Source organism: Limanda limanda, chromosome 20 (genome assembly GCF_963576545.1).
Source record: "Limanda limanda chromosome 20, fLimLim1.1, whole genome shotgun sequence".
NCBI lineage: Eukaryota > Metazoa > Chordata > Actinopteri > Pleuronectiformes > Pleuronectidae > Limanda > Limanda limanda.
The window spans coordinates 1,877,182-1,900,491 of NC_083655.1; the positions used below are offsets into that span (position 1 = coordinate 1,877,182).

The following is a 23,310-nucleotide window of genomic DNA, read 5'->3' on the forward strand; positions in this document are numbered from 1 at the left end:
ATCATTTAAATTTTTAACTATAGTCTGTGCTGACAGAATCATTTCAAATTATATTTGTACTCTTTGGTACAAATGATTTAATAATAACCTTTTCCTTCCTAGGGTTTAATCTACAAATTAAGAATGAATGTTTCACTTGTTCTCATTTCTCGTTCTGTATTTCGAACAGCTGTGTGATAAATTCTGGAGGTCGGACAGAGTGACTCTGTTGACTTCATTTTGTGACATTGTTTGGGTTCAGTTTGTTGCGAATGTTTACACAGTCAGGTTTGTTTTGATAAAGCTGAAACATAATATTCTTTGCTTCGCTGGACAACAGCTTTGGCCCATCATGGCATCTGCTGAGTCAAGGCCTTTAATTAGATTAGATTAGATTAGATTTCTTTATTTATCCACACAACGGGGAAATTCACTTGTTACTGCAAAATAAGAGAAAAACAGAATTTAAATAACAGTGCCGAAGCAACAATAAAAAAGATCACAATATGTACACTACTAAAAACTACACACAATGAGAGGACAGAAACAAAAACAAAAACAACCTGCAAAACAGACACTGTGCAAAAGCAGGTACTGGGGAGAAAGTGGAGTGATGTAATAAAAAACAAAAATATTATAAGTAATATTGCAACAGTAGTGACCATGATACAGAAAATAATTAAAAAGTAAGTGACCATAATATAAATACTACTACAAGATAGCATAATGGAAATATAAATATTGCAATGTAACCATTATAAGTGACCATGATATAAATATAGATGTAAAGTGTTGAATATTATTGTGCATAGTAGTGAGTAAAAAATGATGAAATAAATAAATGATGAAATAATGAAGTAAACAGGTTGCCGAACAACTACAGTTGAGTGTCTCCCTGTTCTACTTCCGTATTCCAAAAGCCAGGAGGATGGATTACGCCTGCGTGCTTCCGAGGAGGAGGAACGAAGATCTACTGTTAAAATGGACAGACGCCGGATGTTCGTGGCGCTCTGATACAACTAGTGTACCGGAAGCTCATTGCTTTGCTGTGACCTGTTCATTGTTTCTAAATAAATACTTTGATTAACCAAACTGAGTTCGGCTCATCTTCTCTTAAAGGATAAACAAACACACTTTAACACTCAGATGCTGTATTTATGCACTTGTACAATACTTGACTCTTTTCTTACGATGCCTCCATTTTATATATAAACATATTTATCTAGTTTCAAGTGGGCGGATTTTTCATGAAAAGATAAACACCTCAGAAATAATGATTTCCTCAACGTTGGTAAGAATTTGACTCGGAGACGAACTGATTAGAGATCCAAAGGTCAAAGGTCACAGCTGCACCGGTTCGTGTTCAGACTGAAATCTATATTTATCTGTGTGTGTGTGTGTGTGTGTGTGTGTGTCTGTGAAGATGACAATGAAACTCAACTTTAAACAAATGCAGTATGTTAGTGTCCATTGCTTTGATGTAACTTTTCATCAGTGGTGTATAAAGTACTTGAAAGCCATACTTGAGTAAAAGTACAGATATCTTACCTGAAAGTGACTTTGGTAAAAGTAGAAAAAGTCACCCGTCAGAAAATTACTTGAGTAAAAGTCTTAAAGTAGCTCATATTAAAAGTACTCAAGTATCAAAAGTATCTAGTGTTGAAATGTACTTAAGTATCAAAAGTAAAAGTACAAGTTCCAAAATTAAAAATGCAAAGTGCTTTTTATAGTAGGCCTATACAGACACAAAACAACCCAAAATGTTTCTCCTCCAGATTTATCTCAACTGACTGAAAAATTATAACAACAATATGAATATAATGTATATAATGTATAATTTTACAAATTTTGAACCCTAGATGAGAGAGAGAGAGAGAGAGAGAGAGAGAGAGAGAGAGAGAGCGAGAGAGAAAGAGGGAGGTGCGCCAACCTCCGCTGCTCAAGTAACGAGCCAGTTTGAGAATGTAAGAAGTACAAAGTACACATATTTTTGTTCAAATGTAACAAGTAAAAGTAAAAAGTCGTCAGGAAAAGAAATACTCAAGTAAAGTACAGATATGTGAAAAATCTACTTGAGTACAGAAACAAAGTATTTCTACTTCGTTACTCCCCACCACTGCTTTTCATACCTTTTCAATGCTTCTTAATAAATACTCGATTGAACCAAACCGAGACGGCTCTTCTCATATTTGGGATAAAAGAACACGAGGCGAACGAGCCCAGTTCTCCGGTTCGGTTCTGTTCCCTGGTTCTGAAGAACCTTCCTCCAGCTGCTTCCACATCACGCACGGTAGCTTTTCATATCGTCCGTGCACATGTAGACTTGGATGTAATGGCTGAGGTCAGCGATTCTCCCGCTTTGCTTCGTGGCGATCTCGTCTGTGTCGTAGATGAGCAGCAGCGCCTCCTCCAGGTCGGACCGGAGCTCCTCCATCGACGCCTTCAGCTCCTCCTTCTCTTTGGCGTGGATCTCTCTCAGAGACTCCAGTTGGGTCAGACAGTCCGTGACCAGCTGGTCATGCTGCTGACGACCACGCAGAGCTTCCATCACCTGCTGCTCTTCCTCCTCCTCTTCGTCCTTCAGAGATCTCACATGGTCCCAGGTGTTCTCACCTCTGTCCCGGAGGAGGTCCTGAGGGGAATCATCTAACCGGCTCTGAAGAGCACTCACCTCTCCTCTCAGTCGCTGGAGCTCACCTTCGTTCTTCTCCCTCAGTCTTTCGAGCTGTCCCATCTCCTTGGTGAGGGACTTGTTTGCCTTGTACAGAGTTCTCTCGTTCACTCTCAGAGTATGAAGGTCTTCTGACAGACGTTCATTCTCTGTCTGAGATGTACGCAGCAGCAGTTTGTAGTTTTCATTCTCAGATCTCAGGGATTTCTCCCTCTCCTGCAGATCCTGAACTGTTGCCAACAGTTCTTCATCCTCATCCTCTGAGAGAACGTTCACGTCCATGGTTTGGAGACAGTGATGGATTCCCTTGGTTATGAGCTCATCTTTATTCATGAGGAGAAACTGAGACTGAGTTGATCCTCAGCTGTAGAGCATCTTCTTCTGTCCGGTGTCAAGGTGCATCAGTGTCATCTTCTTGATCTCCTCTTCTTCTTCTTCTCCCACTCCCCTCCTATGATCATCGGGATCCAAGGAGAGGGGAGGGGCCTCATAATCAATCAAAGAAGAGGGGAGGGTCCTCAAGCTCAATCAAAGACAGGGGGGAGGGGCCTCAAGCTCAATCAAAGAAGAGGGGAGGGGCCTCAATCAAAGGAGAAAAGCTCCGTGTGACCCAATGACGTCATACGAAGCTCGTGCCCGTGCATGATGCATGCGCGTGACCCGGTGAGCGGCTGCGGGAGCGCGCACCTGCAGCAATTCAATTGTGGAGGTTTTATAAAACAACGATGGCTCTTTCAAAATAAAAGACTGCTCAGAAACTGGAGGTGTGAGCTGTATGAGCTGCTCCCCCTCCCCATCTGTCTCTCCTCCTCCCTCCCTCCATCTGTCTGTCTCCCATCCTCCGTCTGTCTCTCCTCCCTCCTCCGTCACTGCCCCCCCCCCCCCCCTCTCCTCCGGCTCCTCCCTCCTCCTCCTGCCCGAGCAGCAGCTCTCCTCTGCGGCTTCACAGGCTCCTTGCTCCGGTTCCTGCTCCGGTTGGTGGAACCGACGTCGACCGTGAAGATGACCCGAGTGTCTCCGAGCTGCGCGGACATGACAGGTGAGGACAGCGTGTGACCTCCTGCAGGTGTGATTGATTGACGTACAGAAGGTAACACCTCACTCTTGACATGTTAAATATAATCTGCAGAAATATTCAAGGTGTTTATTCCGTTTGTTCAGATGACGTCTGACTGCATGAGGCCGGAAGCTGATGAGCTCATCCTCTCCTGAAATCCTGTTAGAAGCTGCACAGGTTGTGACACAGGAATTCAGTGACGTCATCTATAGGACACAGCTGTAGAACAGTTCTTATTGACATTTAAACGTCTTTTTGATGATATGATCCCCCGACCCACTGCCTCCCTGTGCACTGACTGACAGGCTGAGGTTGTTTCCTCATGACTTCATCAGCTTCCATCCTCCATCATCCTCCTGGGTCTCATCCCTCCACTGCATCGGGGAGGAACAGGCTCTGAACCTGTGATTCAGCTGATTCCTTTAGGTCTGTGATGTAATTCTGAGTGAAGACGAAGCCAAGCTGGACCCTGGAGACTCATCTGGGTTTTGCATGTATTTGCATAATGGCTGCATGTGTGTGAGTGGGTTTGTGGGCAGGATGCAGGCGAGTCGATGGATTGTTCTCAGGCTGCTTTCAAGTCGTCTCGATAGATACACGAATAAAACAAATCAGAAATTGGCTGCGGGTTACGCTGGGTTGTCCCACAGCGACACCTGACCCTGAAGGCCTCACGTTGACCAGCAGATTGAGTCGTGCACAGACAGAAGCACGACTCACGTTTCATCTGTTGTTGCGTGTCTGCCAGTGTTGCATGAATCATGTGTGACTCCTCTCTCCATCAACACAGCGCTGGCCCCTCCTCCCACGCTGCAGCTCACCAATCGGCCTGTTTCACCTTCCCGATCGCCGTCCAATCACAGCAGCCCCCCAGGTAAACTTCTAATCATCACTTGATGCACTGTCATTGTCGTCATAATCCAGAATATAAAGCAGGATGTGAAGTCAGCTCCCAGGTCCTGATGCTTTAATGCTTCACATAAAAAGGTATTTCATTTAACAGCATCTGTTTGGGTTGGCGTCTGCTGCGGAGATTATTATTACACCTTAACACACAAAACACACAAACCACACAATCCACACAAACAACCCTGAGTAAGAAACATGTTCAATGTGACAAACGTCAAGAAGCTCAAATCATTTCTACATTTTTCTTTTCATGCTTGAAGACGCCCGGCCGCCGTTAAACAAAGAGCGACGGGAAGAGAGAGAGAAGACACAAGGTGAGTCACTCTGTCCTGTTCATCTGCCTCACACACACACACACACACACACACTGTTAAAGCGTGTTCGTTTATCCTTTAAGAGAAGATGAGCCGAATTCGGTTTGCTCAAATCAAGTATTTATTTAGAAAGCAATGAACAGGTTACGGCAAAGACAATGGGCTTCCAGTACACTAGCTGTATCAGAGCGCCCTGCACATCCGGCATCTGTCTATTTTATAGCAGCAGGTCTTCGTTCCTCCTCCTCGGAAGTGCGCAGGCGTAATCCGTCCTCCTGGCTTTTGGAATACGGAAGTGAAAAGGAAGCCACTCCCAATGACGCTATAGTTGCTAGGCAACCTGTTTACTTCAAGAAAATCCTTGAACCTGGAGATGCAATGTGGGGCAAAACTGTTGTCCAGCGAAGCAAAGAATATTATGTTTCAGCTTTATCAAAACAAACCTGACTGTGTAAACATTCGGATCCTCGAACCCAAAGCAACATACAGAATTAAGTCAACAACGTCACTCTGTCTGACCTCCTATCAAGACAGCTGTGAGACTGACCATCAATATGACGCACACACAATTCCAACTTACAAGATTGAACATTCTGAGAATCAAAAGGTTATTGCTAATATTCTGTATGAAGGCCTAATATCTAACTAAAAATACTTCTATCTTTATTTGGTAAGAGTACAAATATAATTTGAAATGCTTCTATCTTTATTTGGTTGGAGTTCAATCAGACACAACCTATAGTTAAAAGTTTGAAATTCCAACAACACACACACACACACACACACACACACACAAACACACACACTTCCTGTTTACCACTGTGGAAAAAGTAATATTAACATAAATAAGGTGTAGAGGAAGTTGTTTAATCTACTGATTGTGGCAGTTTATATAAATCAATAAACTTGACTTTAACTGAGTTTAACATGTACAAGCAATGAATGTAATCTATTACCCGAGGTAAAAATACACATTATGAAGAGGACTAGCTGGAAAATGGACACTTAAGTCCTGAATATTTTCATTATCGACTGATCTGTTGTGTTACTAGTATTTTAAATTATTTCATTTCTTAAATCCTCCGTCTTCCAATGTTGAGTCTGATCATCCGTCAAAATATTCAAATCTTAGAAATGGAAACCCGTTAATTACAGATTTCTTTCTGAGTTGATTCTCAAAACAGCTCCAGATGAGTTCTCTTTCATTTGATTCTTCAATTTATTTCCTAATAATTGCAGCTCTGAGCAGAATTAAATCAAAAGGAAACAAAAGACAGAAGAAGGTGATTCAAGGAGGAAAAGACGGAAAGAAAAAATAAAGAAACAAGCAAATTACAAGAGAGAAGTAAAAAGAGAAATATCTTTACATGTCTCTTTGCCACTGGAGCTTGAGAGGAAGTCAGGGGAAGTTCACAGTTTTTAAAGTCTGTGTTAAAACATGAACTCAGATTCATTCTGGTCTTTTCCTGCTGGAATAATCTGCTCGGCTCGAAATGACCTCGAGAAGAATCAAAGAACTATTTATCTGAAGCTTCAAGTAAAAACCTTTCAAAGTTACAACCTTAATACTGTAAACTCGTGTGTGTGTGTGTATGTGTGTCTGTGTGTGTGTGTGTGTGTGTGTGTGCGTGCGCAGAGCTGACGGAGGTGCTGCGTGATAAGGAGCGCCGGGTGCAGCAGCAGCTGGATCGCAGCGCCGGCGAGCGAGGGAGGAAGATGGAGGTGCAGAGGAGGAAGGAGCAGCAGCGCAGGGCAGCAGCCGAGGGGAAGAGACGGCAGAAGCAAGAGGCAGAAAAGGTCAGAGGTCACGCTGATGATGCGTTCACTTGTCATTAGAGGAGGTGGGAGAACAGCATGACGCCTCGTTAGTGAGGCTGAACCACAGGCTCCATGAAATGATCTGAAATGAACTAATGTTTCATATCAACACCTTTATGCAGCGGTGGATTCAGAAATGGGCAAAATGAAGCTGTCACCACTGTCCCATATAAACAAGCTACACAGTTCTAAATATTTAAATACTGTAAAATACTTTGCTCCATAATTTCTGATGAGGAATGATTTGAGTTCAGGACCATTATGGCTATTTAATGGTCTTATTCAGGAAATAAATAAAGACCATTATGATTATTTCTCTAATCTTGAGCATTTTTACGTTCCTGAAAGTCTCCTGCTGCGTTCTTCATATGAGAAACATTTAAACGCCTTTTTTAACGTTGTTATGGGACAAAAAGAAGCTGAAGACTCTTTTGCTGCTGGATCTGCTTTATGATTTAAATCAGGACGATTCTGAACAAGTTTTCAGTGTCAAATATCGTTAGAGACAAGTTCTGACGATTTAAAACGAAACTCATCAAATCATGAACATGTTTACTAGTTCACATGTTTCCTGTTAATTCAGTAAATATAATGAGTTGTATCAGAGTGAACACAACCAAGTGTGTGTGTTAGTAGAGGCCTGGTTTGTTGACAATGTGATTTTAAAACAACATGAAAATAGAACAACGACTCACAATAATAAGAATGTTTCTATCAGTTATTTTTAGCCATGATTCAAACGTGTGATGTTCAGATGTGCAGCTCAGTGAACTGTGAAAAAACATCATCTACTTGTTCTGTGAATTTCTATGATAGAACTTATTTATACGACATCATTGAGACGATCATAACTTTAGGAACCAGTTGAGCCGAAGGTCGATATGACAACACTTTGCCCTCTTCACCTTCATCTGACCTTCATCACTCTGTAGTTGTTGTTTGTTGTTGTTGACGTTCAACGATCTCAGGGAAACTCTGAACAGATGAAAATCAGAATCATGATTCCTCTCTCCTCTTCACTCGATGACTTCCTGTCACCGACCAGCTGAGACAGGAAGGGTCTGGTTTGTTTACAGACTTTAAGCAGAAGAGACTAAATGACCTTAACATCCAACTTCTCTTACTTTGAGCTTCACATTAGAGGAGAACAGATATTGTGGCGGTGGACAGAAACCAATCAAGGTGTGGCCCCTGAGAGGCGTGAACATCAGCCTACGTTTGACTCAGAGGTCAGAGGTCCCTCACATGGGGCCCAGGACCAAAAGAGAGAGGTCCCATGCTCCGCCTCCCAGTGGGAGTGGTCTCAGACGCACTGGGGGTGTTGGGACCTGAACTCAGCGATATCTCGGCTTCAGTTCTGGACGGTGGGAGGAAGTGAAGATGCATCGAGCCTCTGTGTTTACGAGTGTGAGGATAGAAGCTGCAGAAGCTCATCGAAGGTTTGAGTTATCAAAACGAACGAGATCCAGAGAAACGTGCCGTTTATTTAAAACACAAACTTCATTCATCGCTCTGCTGAGTCATGACTCGGCTTCAGCTGGTCCAGAAGCATTGACTCAGGTTATTATTAATATTATTATTATTTCCATCGTGAACGATCTGCTGAGTTTGAGCAGGAGCTCTGTCAGTTTGACATCGAGCATAAATTACTAGCTCCTGTGGAAATTAACCAGTCCAGAGTCCTCGGGGGGGGGGGGTTGTCACTGGGTCTATTGATTTGCATGCTAACACCCCCCCCCCCACACACACACTCATATGCATAACTTAATGATTGGTAAGTCTCGTGGGAGATGACATCACTGCTGTTTCCTGGAACAGACGGAGGAAACAACAGAATCGATGTGATCCAGGTTTTATAGAGAAAACACACGAGGTTTCATTTATCATTAAAACAGAATTTAAATCATGTTCTATTAGTCTTTTAATGTCAATTCATTCTGTCGAAGGTTAATGCTCATAAAACCACTGCAGCTACTTGAACACTTAATTTTACGATATTTTTATTCATCTCAATCAGTTTGAAAAGTCATTATTTTCTGCAGCTCTGTTTCATCTCGGCACATTTTCAGTTATATTTATTTCTTGCCCATTTGTGTCTGAATCTGAAAAATATTCATCAAAAAGATTATTCTTTACATCTTTGATATTTCTCAGTATTACTGCCGTGTTTTACAGATTAATATGTAATCAAATTAGAAAACAGAACAACACCTGGAAACGAGGACAAATAAGTTGAATGGAAAAATGGAAAAATAGATAAATAACATTGAAGTTAGGAAACCTGTGTAGTTTGAAGATGGAACAACAATTCAGTTTAGTTTGACATTTGGTTTGATAAATGATTCAAACTGTGAATTCAATATAATAATATAATAGTTATTAGATATTAATATTCTGTTGAATATGTTGCATATAGAACGCTACCAGGCTATTCCCTCGACTGTTCATCGTTTGTCAGCAAGATTTCACAAAAACAAATGAATGAATGTGGAACTTTGTGGAGAATAATTCACAGATCTTGATGAAAACAATATTCACACACAGATATATTTAGAGGACTCATTTCTATGAGTTTCATTTGGTGCAGTTTTGACAGAAATTAGCTCTATGGAAGGTTTTCATTATTAATGATTGGAGTTAATCTTGAAATGTATTAATTTGTACCTTTTATCACCATGACAAACACTTTAACATTTCCTCTGTCATTCAAAATTGATTCATGATAAATAAAACAAATTCATATCTCTATGCAGGAACTGTGTAATGTTGCATCAACTTAATATTTAATATACACACTGCACTGGAATGTGATTCTCCTTCAGTCCTGAGTCCGCTCCGGTCTCTTCTTCCATCCTGCTTTTCTCTCTGTCTTTGCTCTTATTTGATCTGTTCTATTTCTCCTTCCCCATCTACCGCTCCATCCCTCCCTCCCTCCATCCCTCCCTCCCTCCCTCCCCACCTCCATTTACATTTCTGCCTCCTCCCTTTCTCCCTTTGAATCCGTCCTCTCTCCTCCCTCCTGCAGTCGGTGCGTGACTCTGCATGCACTTTCAGCAACACCCCCCTCAACAATGCTGAGATGGGCCTTTCCATCCTTTATATACAGACAACACTCTGGAGCAATGTATACGCCTCATATTGTACCATTACACACACAAACACACACACACACACACACACACACACACACACACACACACACACACACACACACACACACACACACACACACACACACACACACAGTGCAAATATCAGTTCCTTAATTGTGCCTCATTGTTTAAATCAAGATCTGTGAATTCTTCCCTGGGAAAACAGTGAAAGGGCTGAATCTCACATTTATCACAAAAAAGATAAATCATCGTCCAGATCCACAGCAAAATAGAATGTGTTCTTCCCTCACCCACACTGCTTCCTCCGCACCGGGGGGGAAACACAACCTTCTTGGTTGAGGTAATAAACAAAATAAATATTAAAAAGGCCAAGGCATCAATTAACGCAAAAGAATTATAAACAAATCAGACGGAGGAAGGCAACTATAGCTATACGTCTATATTTATTTAATTTAAGTGGGTCGATATCGAGATGTTACTTTATTACAAAGCTTTTATTAAAACCACAACAGCCACAAGGGATTCTCTTTAAGGTAACTGGGTGACCAGAGATATTTACAACAAGGTAGACATTGAATAATGAAATAGAAAGAGAGAGAGAGAGAAAGAAAGAAAAAAAAAGAGAGAGAGAGAGAATGAATCAGTGCTACCTAGAGGGAGCGGCAGATGGAGAGAGAGAGAGAGATGGAGAGAGAGATAGATAGATAGAGAGAGAGAGAGAGAGAGAGAGAGAGACTGTAGATAAAACAAACGCAACCAGTATCAATATCCAATCCACCCAGTGTGTGTGTGTGTGTTCTGTGAAATAGACTCAGTCATTAAAGAGAGAGAGAGAGAGAGAGAGAGAGAGAGAGAGAGAGAGAAAGAGGGAGGGAGATCGAGGTAGTTCAGTGTGAAAAAAAAAGAGAGAGAGAGAGGGTGGGGTGAACAATTGTGAGGTAGGAGAGAGAGAGAGAGAGAATGAATCAGTGCTACCTAGAGGGAGCGGCAGATGGAGAGAGAGAAAGAGAGAGAGAGCTGCTGTATTATGTATCACTGAGTGACAGAAGCGGGCGATCGAGCGCCGGTGACCGCCACCAGACGAGTGTGCAGAGCGCGCAGGGCGAGGCTGTTGCCGCGGTAACCATGGCGCAGCCGTCTCCGAGCGCATCGCCTGCCTCCCGTCGCCGTAGCGATGGCTCAGTGAGAGAGTGTCTCTTCTTCCCTGTTTCTGAACGCAACGAGCAGGAGAGGCTGGAGGCCCTGGTCCGCCGGAGAGCTGGGGGGGCCGAGACAAGAGGAGGAGGAGGAGGTGGAGGAGGAGGAGGAGGAGGAGGAGGAGGAGGAGGGGATGCTCAGGACCACCTGGAGAACAGGCCCAAACGCTGGACGTGGGGAGGACCGCCCGATGGAGTAGAGGGTGAGTACGACGGGAGCTGCTTCTACTGACGACATGCTGGAGAGAGAAGGATTGTGATGATGTCAGTGGGGTTGGTTTGATATGTGCATCGGGGCGATCGAGCGGGTGGAGACCGAGGATGATGGTGATGATGGGGGCTGCGAGCGGAGGAGAAGGGAGGAGAGGTGTTTGCTTTCGGGGAGGAGGTCTGGAGGTCAGGGGGAAGAAGAGGAGGAGGAGGAGGGGGATGGGATGAAAGGGTGGAGACGACAAAGCGGAGGAGGACGGCTGTGGAGGAAAAGGAGCAGGTGACATGAGGATAAGGGAGGATGGAGCGAGGGAGCAGGAAAGAGGAGGATGGAAAAGGGAGGGGAGGCTGCAGTGCAGGAGCTGCTCAGCGCTTTGTCTCTGAACCTCCTCAGTGTTTACCTCACTGTGTCGTCGGCTGCTGCTCCTCTTCGGTCCGGTAAATGTGCTACAGGTGTGTGTGTGTGCATGTGTGTGTGAGTGTGTGTGTGTGTGCATGTGTGTGTGTGTGTGTCACAGCTGTGTTGTTTTATTTCCATGATGGGAGACGGGTCTAAATCCCAGAGGAGTTACACATCTAACCTTGACGACAACAAGGCCGTGCAGACCGAGTGCGACATGTTTGCTGCCTCTCTTCTTCTGCTCCTCTTCTCCTGCTCCTCTTCTTCTGCTCCTCTTCTTCTGCTCCTCTTCTTCTGCTCCTCTTCCTCTGCTCCTCTTCCTTCTTCTGTTGTCGTCTTTCCCGACTAATCTCTTTGCCTCTGTCGTGTCGGGCCTCGAGCGCCACCGGCTCCGTTTCCAGATCCTGTGGTGCATTCATAACGCCATCAATTATTCAACCATCAGGCCGCGGCGCCCTGGCACTGACCGGGGGTCCGGGCCCACCCAGCAGCGGGTCTGGCTCCGGCCCCGGCTGACGGGCGGGGGGGCTGCTCTGGGATCTGTTGTGCCCACTGCAGCAGAAACAGCAGCTTCTCATCTTACAGCTCGATGAAAGGACAGAGGCTCAACCAGCTGAAGCTGCGTCTTTTCTCCTTCGCTCGGTCGTCGACTCTGAAACTTGTTCTGTGATATTATCAGATTATTCCGTCGTGGATCAGAAAGCATCACAGGAGCTTCATGAGCAGGACGTGAAACTACCAGAGGATGATGGGATTCTTCTAACCATCAAACGAAGGACCCATAGGTGTCATAGTCATAGTTTGATGTTAGGGCCGGATACAGGGGCGGGAGGGATCTGTGGAAAATATCTAATTTGGTCATTATATTATTTTATATGATATGATATGATATATATGATATGATTAGGGCTGGGCAAGTTAACTCGTTTCAAGTTAACTCAAGTGATGAGTTAACTCGATTAATTATTTTATCTCGCATTCACTCAGGTTTGATTATTTATTGTTTTATTGTGAAAGTCAGGCTTTTATTTTGTGAAAGTCTGTTGCTGACTGCTGCAGAACAGGAAAAAAGAAAATAATTGGCGGATAAACAATCGAGTTAACTCATCACTTGAGTTAACTCGATTAAAACGAGTTAACTTGCCCAGCCCTAATATATATATATATGTCTCATGTTAGAATGTGAATATCAGAAGTTCAGTTCGTCTCATGTGTTTAAATGAGGAATGTGCAGCATCTGGTTAAATTCTACATTAGTTTAAGTTTCATAACTGAATCCTTGATGTTTCCTGTCATCGGCTTCAGGATTAAACAAAGAGAAGAAACTGAGTCTGTTGTGAAGAAAGAGCCAAACACACTGTGGAGGAAACGTTCGGTCGACTTCTGGGTCATAAGAGACTTCAGAGCTTTTCAATTAACAATGAGAAGATTTTATTTCATTGAATTATAACGTCATTCTGGTTTATGCCTCGATTCTGATAGAATTATGAGTCGTGAAGTCCGTGGATATTTTAAAACATCTGTGACATTTACAAGCTGATTGGTCTCCAGCTGTTGGATGGATTTCTGTCAAATGTGTCCATGCATGGTCCCTTCTGGATGAACCCTGCTGACTGGGACATTTGTGTCTCTGCAACTGTTGCACGGACGACAATGGAAGTTTGTGTTGACCCTTGTGTGCTTTGTGAACTTTGGTGATCTCCTGAGCTTCTTCCTCCGCTGCCTTAAGCTCAGAATTGGAGTGGAGCTGGTTCCTGGTCGGGTTTCTCTCGATGGCGTCACGTCAGAATGTTCATCTTGGAGCGTGAGGTTAAAGGTTCGATGCAGAATTGTTTAAAAACTTGGATAATGCTTCACTGAAAGATTCACAGTGAGAATTACCTCAAACATTGAGATTCAAACTTTGGTTTTGTTCTCACAGCTGATGTGAATTTCACTGTATGAAGTCGCAGAGATTAAAAACTGGACCAGGAATCTAACGACCTAAATGAAGAGCTTACTAGACTTGAGAAAATCCTTTATTAGTCGCACAACGAGTGAGTGTTAACCGTGGAGTTTGACCTTTGGAGGAATCCTTTATATTTTTGAGCGGATCCACGTTAATGGATCAACATGAGAATTTGTTTTCACCTGTTTTCCTAACTTGGCCAGGTGATATATGGTGATATTCTTGGTGAAGCTGTGAACTTCCACAGTTCTTCCTTCTTCTCGTTGCCTGATGGGTTTGTTGAGCTGTGTCAGGTTGATCTACTTTTGTCCGACTTGATGATAATATAATAACATTAATAATAATAATAATTCCTCATGGTGTGAATGTGGCGTTGAGTGAGGTTCATCCCACGGTTCTCCTCCTTGTTTGTACGTGTGTGTGTGTGTGTGATGCAGGAGTGTGTGTGTGTGTGTTGTGTGCGTGTGATGCAGGTGCATTTGGAGTGTTGTGTGTCGGAGTGTGTGTGTGTGTAACGCTTTGCTTTCTCCGCTGTGCTTCGCCTGCTGCCCAGGTAACCCTAAGACCCCGCCCTGCCCTGCCATTGGCTCTGCTCAGCCCAATGAGCTCCCTGCCGCTGCCAGTGCCAGCCAATCCCGTAACGGTACAGACCACATGTCTCTCTGTGTGCCACGCCCACCCCCCCCCCCCCCACCTGCAGCTGGTCCTGTGTCTGCATGTCGTGTGTGTGTGTTCAGTGAAGTGTGTCTGTGGGTCAGTGTCTTTACAGGGATCTCATGAAGTCTCTAAGAGTTCACATCTCCACTCATCGTCTCCATTGTGGCTAATGAGTGTTTGGTTTGGAGCCGCCACCACACACACATACACACACACACACACACACACACACACACACACACACACACACACACACACACACACACACATTACCCCACCCCCATCCTTATATTACAAAGGGCTGTTCCACTTCCTGTGTACCCGGCCCAGAGCTGTGTTTAGTGATGCACACATAATATTCTCAACGGGGAACACACAGACACACACACATGCACACACACACTCATGCACACACACACCATACATCATACCAGACGCACACCCTGTCGCTATCTGTGAAATCCATCAGAGCCAACCGACACACACCAGACATTTTGTCCCGATGCTTTTATCTAACAGATGCTTTAATATATATATATAAAAGCATTTTCAAACATTTAAACATGTCGTTTATTCCAACATTCTCTTCCAGACTCTTCCTCTATATTTCTGTACATTATTTTATATATAAACAATATAAACACACAGCCTGTTCTCTTCTTCTCTCCGGACGCCATCACGATGCGTTCAGGCGCCGTGCGTACGAATCAGTCTCCTCTCCGTCTCGTGGGACTTCATCTTTGCACTAAACATACCTGTCTCCTGCTCTGTGGACCTGTACAACACTCCGCTCCATATACACTTACTTCACATCATATGTGATATGAGTTAATATACACCATATTGATATTATATATCATTTTATACAATAATATTGTCTTTTGCACACTGTCTACATATTCTTACACTCATAGTATATTATATTACCTTTTGTATAGTCAAATACTTATATTCATACCTCTACTATATATCATATATTATATCATACTCTCTGTATATTCTTTGTATACATAAGTCTATATACACATATTTATACATGTGTACATGTTATAATTACTATTATTATATCACTATTACTATTATTATTATATATACTGTTGCTGCCATTATTACTATATACTGCTTTTATATAGGTATAATTACTATACTATATATACTGTACTATTTTTATATACCGTCTAACAATAACATTACCATCATATCATCAGTACTATTACCATCATCTTGCCACTGCACCTTATCTACCTATTTTATTTTATTTTATCTTGTGCTTCTGTTTTTTATTCTTTCTACCTCAATATTTTTTATTTTATTCTATTATATTGTATTTTATTGTATTCAAATATACCGGCTGCTATGACAACTTAATTTCCCTTTGGGGATGAATAAAGTAATCTATCTATCTATCTATCTATCTATCTATCTATCTATCTATCTATCTATCTATCTATCTATCTATCTATCTATCTATCTATCTATCTATCTATCTATCTATCTATCTATCTATCTATCTATCTATCTATCTATCTATCTATCTATCTATCTATCTATCTATCTATCTATCTATCTATCTATCTATCTATCTATCTATCTATCTATCTATCTATCTATCTATCTATCTATCTATCTATCTATCCATCCATCTATCTCTCTATCTCTCTATCTATCTATCTATCTATCTATCTATCTATCTATCTATCTATCTATCTATCTATCTATCTATCTATCTATCTATCTATCTATCTATCTATCTATCTATCTATCTATCTATCTATCTATCTATCTATCTATCTATCTATCTATCTATCTATCTATCTATCTATCTATCTATCTATCTATCCATCCATCTATCTCTCTATCTCTCTATCTATCTATCTATCTATCTATCTATCTATCTATCTATCTATCTATCTATCTATCTATCTATCTATCTATCTATCTATCTATCTATCTATCTATCTATCTATCTATCTATCTATCTATCTATCTATCTATCTATCTATCCATCCATCCATCTATCTATCCATCCATCCATCTCTCTATCTATCTATCTATCTATCTATCTATCTATCTATCTATCTATCTATCTATCTATCTATCTATCTATCTATCTATCTATCTATCTATCTATCTATCTATCTATCTATCTATCTATCTATCTATCTATCTATCTATCTATCTATCTATCTATCTATCTATCTATCTATCTATCTCTCGATGCTCATCCTCCATCTCACGATGAAGCAGTTACAGACGCTCTGAGTTCTGCTGCTTCATTTCTGTCTCACATCACCAAGGTTAACCCATCGATCTTCTCTGTGTGTGTGCAGCAGTTCTGTGTTTGTCAGGATCAGGACGTTTATTGGACGTATTTGTGATTTACACTCATGTGCAGTGTGTGTCTGTGGTGCTGATTTGTGATGTTTCTTATTTGTATTTTTATCAGTTGTTGATTTCCTGTGTCCACCCACGATGGATCCACCGATGAACAAACAGCTCTCCAGCTCCTCAGCCGCCCTCCACTCACCGGAGAGAGGTGAGAACAGTCGTTAGATAAGAAGATCTGATCTTAAATGTCCTGGTTGTAAATAACATATAAACCCTTCATGTAAAGACACGATTTATAAACTTCTGCTACACCAACCTTATTTAAAATCTGGTTTCACTTCCTTGATAAATACAAATGATGGATAAACTTCACAACAGCTTCGTCTTCTAAGGAGAATTTGAAATGAGACGGAGGATTGTGTTGGAGACAGAGGCTGAAAAGAGGAGCTGCAGCCGATGTTAGAGCACGTGAACATTTTACATTGAAAACACAAATTAAAACGATCAACCTGAATATGAGCAGAATAAGTTTCCTTTAACTGTCAGTTAAAACCAGTGCACCTGTATTTCATCCTCACTTTATCCAGACTACCTTCTGTTTTATGTGTTGTTCATTATCAATGTAATTTGTAGAAAATATTAAAATATTAACGATTACATACGTTTTAAGGAAGAAGGAACATATGATACAGGAACTTGGAGATTTTTATTGAAATAGTAAAATGTCAGTTTGGGTTGAGGATCTTTTTCTTCTTTACTCACGAGTGTTTCTGATTTCTGTGCGTGTCTGTTTGTGTCTGTGTGTGTCTGTGTGTGTCTGTGTGTGTCTGTGTGTGTCTGTTTGTGTGTTTGTGTCTGTGTGTCGGTCTGTGATCCATCAGTGTCTTCTGTGTCCCATCGAACAGCTTCCCCCAACAACCACAGACCGTACAGAAGTTCCTCCAACCGCAGGAGCATCGCTGGACTCTCTGAAGAGACGTCCAGAGCCAAAACACCCACGGTGAGGCACCACACACACACACACACACACACACACACACACACACACACACACACACACACACACCATGACAGTGCAGATATATGTCGATAACAACACTGAGCATTTCCTTTATTTTGATCCATACATGTAGAAATGTAATATTGTTGTAAGTAAGTAAAATAATGTAAAATACATTAACTTGTGGTTGAAATATTAAAGATAATCTCATATGTAGGAAATTTTAACTGTATTTTCAGCAAATACATGTCCAGATTTCTCCAGTTTATTTGAATGTGAAATGATTATTATTAATATGAATTGAATCTGATTTGCAGGGGGAGACGCCGAACACACCAGTCCGCAGCTCTTCCTTCAGGGCCAACAGTAAAGGCCCGGCTACACCAAAACGGTAGGAAGCATACACACAAACACAGACACACACACACACACACACACACACACCGGATGACCTGAGTTGGTGGTGTGTGTTTCAGGGTGAGATCGAACCGGAGCCGCGCCCAGTCGCCCTGCTCTCCTGGACAGTTCCCCCCCTCTCCGCTCAGACAGAGAGCCACCACCCCCGGCACTGACGACAGGGGTCACTCTGAGGTCAAAGGTCACAGCACCCTGGAGAGGAAATCGACCAAATCTGAAACCTCGGAGAAGAGGATCCCCAAATCCACCAGCAGGGAACTGAACGCAGGTAACGCCACCGGGTCAAACAGGGTTTCCTTTTCTTTTCTGCTCCACCTCCCGACTCATCCTCCTGTTCCTCATGTCCAGAGTCTCCAGGCACGCCCACGGGCCGGAGTGTGGGCGGGACCACAGACGCTGAGGAGGCGTCCAGGCTGCTGGCTGAGAGACGACGTCTGGCCCGAATACAGAAGGAGCAGGAGGAGAGACAACGGTTGGAGGACGAGAGGTGGGAGGGAGAACTAAATCATTTTCTGTGTGTCATGGGATAATATCTCATCATGCATCATCTCGTTCCCATACAGAAAAGTACAAAGGACATCTGTGAAATAGGAATGATTGTTTTTTGATGTGACAATTATGTTTTTTTATTAATTTACAATTGAGTCCATGTTGTCTTTTGTTCATAAATAATGAAAACGTATTTTTTCTGACAAGCAATGAACAATAAATATTGTTTAAATCTACTTTTCTCCCTTATTGCTCATCATATTAATCGATTATGTCTAAAACATCATCTGGTGTGTTGCTACTTTGATTCTGGATTCAGGTTTCAGCTTCATTTCTAACTCACTCGTGTATTTTCTAGAAATCCCATTTTAATTACATGAAAAACTGTTTCAGAGAATATGTTCAGAGAATAGATTTCTGGCTCCGGCTGATTCAAATTTCACAGGTGATTTTGTCACGTGTGACTTTAGGCTGCGGGCGGAGGAGGAGCAGAGGAGGCAGCAGGAGGCCAAGGAGCGACAGGAGAGAGCGGTGCTTCAGGCCGAGGAGGATAGAGTGAGGAGGGAGGAGGAGAAGAGGAGCAAGGAGGAGGAGGAGAGACGACAGAAGGAGCAGAGATGGAAGGACATGCAGGATCAGCTGGACAGAGAGGTCAGCTCAGATTCTCTATCTTCTGTCAGAAGTATCTCACTCGGTGAAACCCTGAGAACAGCCACAGGAACTCAAAGTGTGTGTCTCTCATGTTTTCTCTTTCCAGAGGGAGGAGGCGTGCCTGCGAGCCCAGAAAGAGGCCGAGAGGAAGCGACAGGAGCGAGAGCTGCTGCACGCACAGGAGGAGCAGGAGCGCCTGCAGAGGAAGAAGGTACCGCAGACAGGATGTGATCTGCTCTGATAGACTCTCTGTCATCACAGCCTCCGAATACACACAAACACACAGCAATAACACAATCTAATAAATATATACATCCCACCACAAAGTCGTTTCAAGGCTTCTCATCATATCACGCGATCTTCAGCTGTCATGATCAAAACTCAACTGAAAATATTGTCTATTCAGCATTATATTAATATATGAAAATCCACAAGTCTCCATCTGCTGCTGAAAATCATTAAATTTGACCTAAAGCTCCAGTAAACTCACTAAATGTAAAGAATTGTATTTAATTTATTGTGTTTTTACAGAGAATTGAGGAAATAATGAAAAGAACAAGGAAGAGTGAAGTGGATCCTCCCTCCGGCTCCTCAGGTGAAGGTTCAACCTTTTGATTTCTGTCGCTCTCTCGCTCGTTTCTTCACGTGTTGTCGTTTCCTCCTCTTCTGCACTTTTCACAGGTTTTATTATACCGGGTGTTAAATATCTTCTACAGCGTCTGTTCTTTGTTTCTCCAACATAATCAGTTTTATCTGAAAGGGAATGAGATCAGTCTCCGCTGCAGTGTGACTCAGCAGTGTTACACGTGCAGGGGCACAGCGCCACCTGATGCTTATTGCCTGTAACTGCACAAGTATACTGCAGGGTTTGATGAGCTCTCAGGCCGGACGTGTCTTTAGTTACACTCGTGTTTTCACCCCCAGCAGTTTGTTGGTTAGTTAGTCTGTTTGGAAATAACTAAACTTGGTGGAATGATGCTGTCGTGGAATTTTCCCAATAGTCAAGCACAAGTCATCACAACTGTTCTTTCTGGAAGTTTAATTCTACATCAACAGATGGGCATCAACGTGCAAGACCATGGCAAGGATTTCATACAATGAGCAATGACATACAGGAGACACAGCAGTTTTAAACATTCACAAGCTCCTCCTGTAAGAGGAACACATGTTATCAATTAACCTCTTTGATCTTTAGAAATAGGGGATCAGTATCCTGTCTTTTACTTGGTCTCAGGCCCCTTGAGTGAAACATCTGTTTACAAGGATCTCTTATCAGTGTTTTACAACCCACTCACATCCCCTTTCCTGTGACCTCTTTGTTAGGTGACCCTGTGAGTGAGGAAGTCATATAACATCAGTTACTTTGAGAAACACCCTGATACCTAAAGAAATCCATTTGCTCATCTTCCTATACATCAAAGTAGTTCCTTCCATCAATCAATGCCCAAATGGTCAAATTGCCACCACGTGCATTATGGGTCAGATAAGAAGCCTCTGATCTCTCTTTCGTCTGTAACAACAAAACGACTGCGACAAAGCAAAACGCTGTGTTTCTGCAGGATGTGACATCAGAGCCGAGGCGGCCGCCGCTCTGGAGGAGGACGGCCCGACCCCTCCCCCGGCTGAGGCCCCTGTCATCACGCTGGGGCCCCTGGAGAATAAGAGCTTTGTGGACGAGTTGTCTGACGGAGTCCAGTCCATGGACGTCAGGTAGGATCCGTGTGTTCACTCACGTGTTCCTCCTTCATTTCAGTTTGTCTGCACCGACGTGATGCTCCACAGACTTCATTTCTGTAGCACTTTTCAAAAAGAGTTTATGTTGAAATTTAACCAACTAATTGAACAGTTAATTAATTGTTTTGTCCCAGAGAAGCAAGAAAATAGTCAAACAAATACAATTTAAATGTGACAAATAAAACCTTCTATTTGTTGAGAAATGGAATCGATTTTCCCTCCTGGTTCAAACACAGGTTCCTCTTCTCCCACGTCTCATTCTGTGGCTCAATATAACTTCTTTACTGCGGCTGTGTTTTGAAAAGTGCTAATAAATGAAATATTGTGTCTCTGTCATCATCGTTTCTTTAAGTTCTCCATCTGTCTCCATCAGCCCCGTGTCCAGGGAGGAGCAGGCGAGCGCTCAGGAGTTCTCTCCCGTCACCGAGGGGACAGACGGCTGTCCCCTGGAGCACCTGATGGACCTGGACCCCCAGGGACGAGTGCATGGCGCCCAGACGGCCCCCTACCCGAAGCTGCAGGCCGGCAGCGGGGTCGGCGACCTCAACAAGAACCTGCTGATTCAAGCGTTCAGCGCCGCCTCTGAATCCACCCAGCTCATCCACAGCATCGGCCCCAGCAAACTGGACGTCCAGTAGTCGGGTAAAGACGAGGACAGATGGTGGAGACGCACTCCAGCTGTTGTAGAGGCGAAGACAGTTTGCTCATCATGGTTTTGTTTTTCTCTCTCAGGGTCTTTTCAGCAGCCGACAGGAGCCAGAACCAAGCAAGAGGTCGTCCCCTCCGTCTGCAACTACAACAATCATCACATCACCAGGAACAGCAGCTGATTTCTCATCTGTATTATCGACCACGCGCTCACTGCTCAGCTTTCAGCCACATGTTCACGCAGCGACTCTTCAGAGTTCCGATGAATATGATGTGAAGTATATTTAAGACTGTGCGACCAAAAAGAAGCAGATGTCCATTTGAGAAGGGGAATTTTAGGAAAGTGAAACGACTATTATTTATCTGAACTTAAACTTTGTTCGTTTCATGAAATTTAGAAGCGTAACTTGTAAAGTCTTCACACCTTATCCGTGTTTTCATGAACAGATTGAACATGTTTCTACATGTAAGGTGTCTCACTAAAGTTCCTGCTGTTGGATTTCGATCCTTGGACGAGCTGTGAGTCCCGTCCTGTCCTCTGAGTGTCAACAGGACATCTGCTCTTCACCCGACCCAGTTAAAACCAATACGCCCAGATGCGTTGCCTCTAACCATCACTCGAGTATCATTTGCTTTAATCTCCCTGCTTTTGTAAAAACTCTGTAAATAGATGTGTGTGGGTGGTGGAGTCCGTCCTCGTAGGAGCAGGGAGCGGCTCTGTTCCTCCGGAGCCGTGAGACAGACGCTGTTGTGTTAATCCTGTGTAGCATCTTCAGTGAGGACTAGTTAGTGACGCTGTGGTTGTAGCTGTGTGGGAGTGTCTCCTCCTCTCAGTGTTTCTGATGGATCCCGTGTGTTTATCTCGCCTGCTCTTCTGCCGACAGCGACTCCTGCTTCTCTGAAACCCAGTGTGTCCTCTGTAGAGTCGTCCCGATGCTGGAGAAAACCACCAAGAGCTGATATTATAACCCTGCTGTCGCCCAGTCACACGTCGAGCCCGTAGCTTCGGTTTCTCTGCTGCTCGTCACGTACCTGATGGACGTTTTGTGGAGAAGAAGACGAGGAGGGAAAAGGGAAAACAATGTCTCGTATTTTTATTTGCAGATCAGGAAAATATTGACACAGTGTGTTGTGTGTTCGTCCGGCACTGACTGTAACCACGCAAGCTGTGTTTTATAGTGTGCACTGACCGGTAGTTGTGTGTTTCACTGCTCGCTAGAAGATAACACCTGCGCCTCCGCTCGTCCCCCAAACTAAAGTATACCTCACAGATTCACGATAGACTGGTGTTAGAGCAGCGTTCACGCTCAGCTCGTCACCTCCGAGGCCTTAAACGTCCTCCGTGCTTCACCCTCAGGATCCGTCTCATCCAGCATGTGCACTTTCACTGTTTTAAAGGCCACAAAAGATCCAGAAACTAGAGACACAACAATGTGAGAGGAAGGTTGGATTCCAGGCCGAGGCCCTCAGGGGCCCCAGAAGAGAGGAGGATCAGGTCTGCAACCGGGATTTTAGATATACTTGGGTAATAAGTCTCCACCCCCCCCCCCCTAAACTCACACCAAGTTTAGAATATTAAACCTAAATCCCATTCTCTTCATTCAGCCGATAATTTGTCTTTTGTACATTTCAGTCTGGTGCAAAAACATTCCTTCATTGCTAAATATCATCGATTGAGTTTATTTGGCCTAAATCTGTCTCAAACTATTAGAATCAGCCTTAAACATGCAACATGTTCAGTGTGTGTGTAAATGTAGAATGTAAACTCCTT

The 23,310-nt window shown here is 43.1% G+C and overlaps 1 protein-coding gene across 1 annotated transcript; it reads left to right on the plus strand.

Annotated features, from left to right (window-relative positions):
- Window positions 1-3,652: 3,652 nt before the first annotated feature.
- map7d2b (MAP7 domain containing 2b) lies at window positions 3,653-21,529 on the plus strand. The gene is made up of 16 exons (XM_061094256.1): window positions 3,653-3,689; window positions 4,498-4,581; window positions 4,877-4,930; window positions 6,567-6,727; window positions 11,089-11,260; window positions 14,169-14,318; window positions 16,719-16,808; window positions 17,506-17,600; window positions 17,918-17,991; window positions 18,077-18,285; window positions 18,366-18,504; window positions 18,977-19,157; window positions 19,264-19,368; window positions 19,689-19,758; window positions 20,717-20,867; window positions 21,244-21,529. The coding sequence occupies exons 1-16, from the start codon at window positions 3,653-3,655 to the stop codon at window positions 21,527-21,529; spliced, it is 2,058 nt and encodes a 685-aa protein (XP_060950239.1).
- The last annotated feature ends 1,781 nt before the right edge of the window (window positions 21,530-23,310 follow it).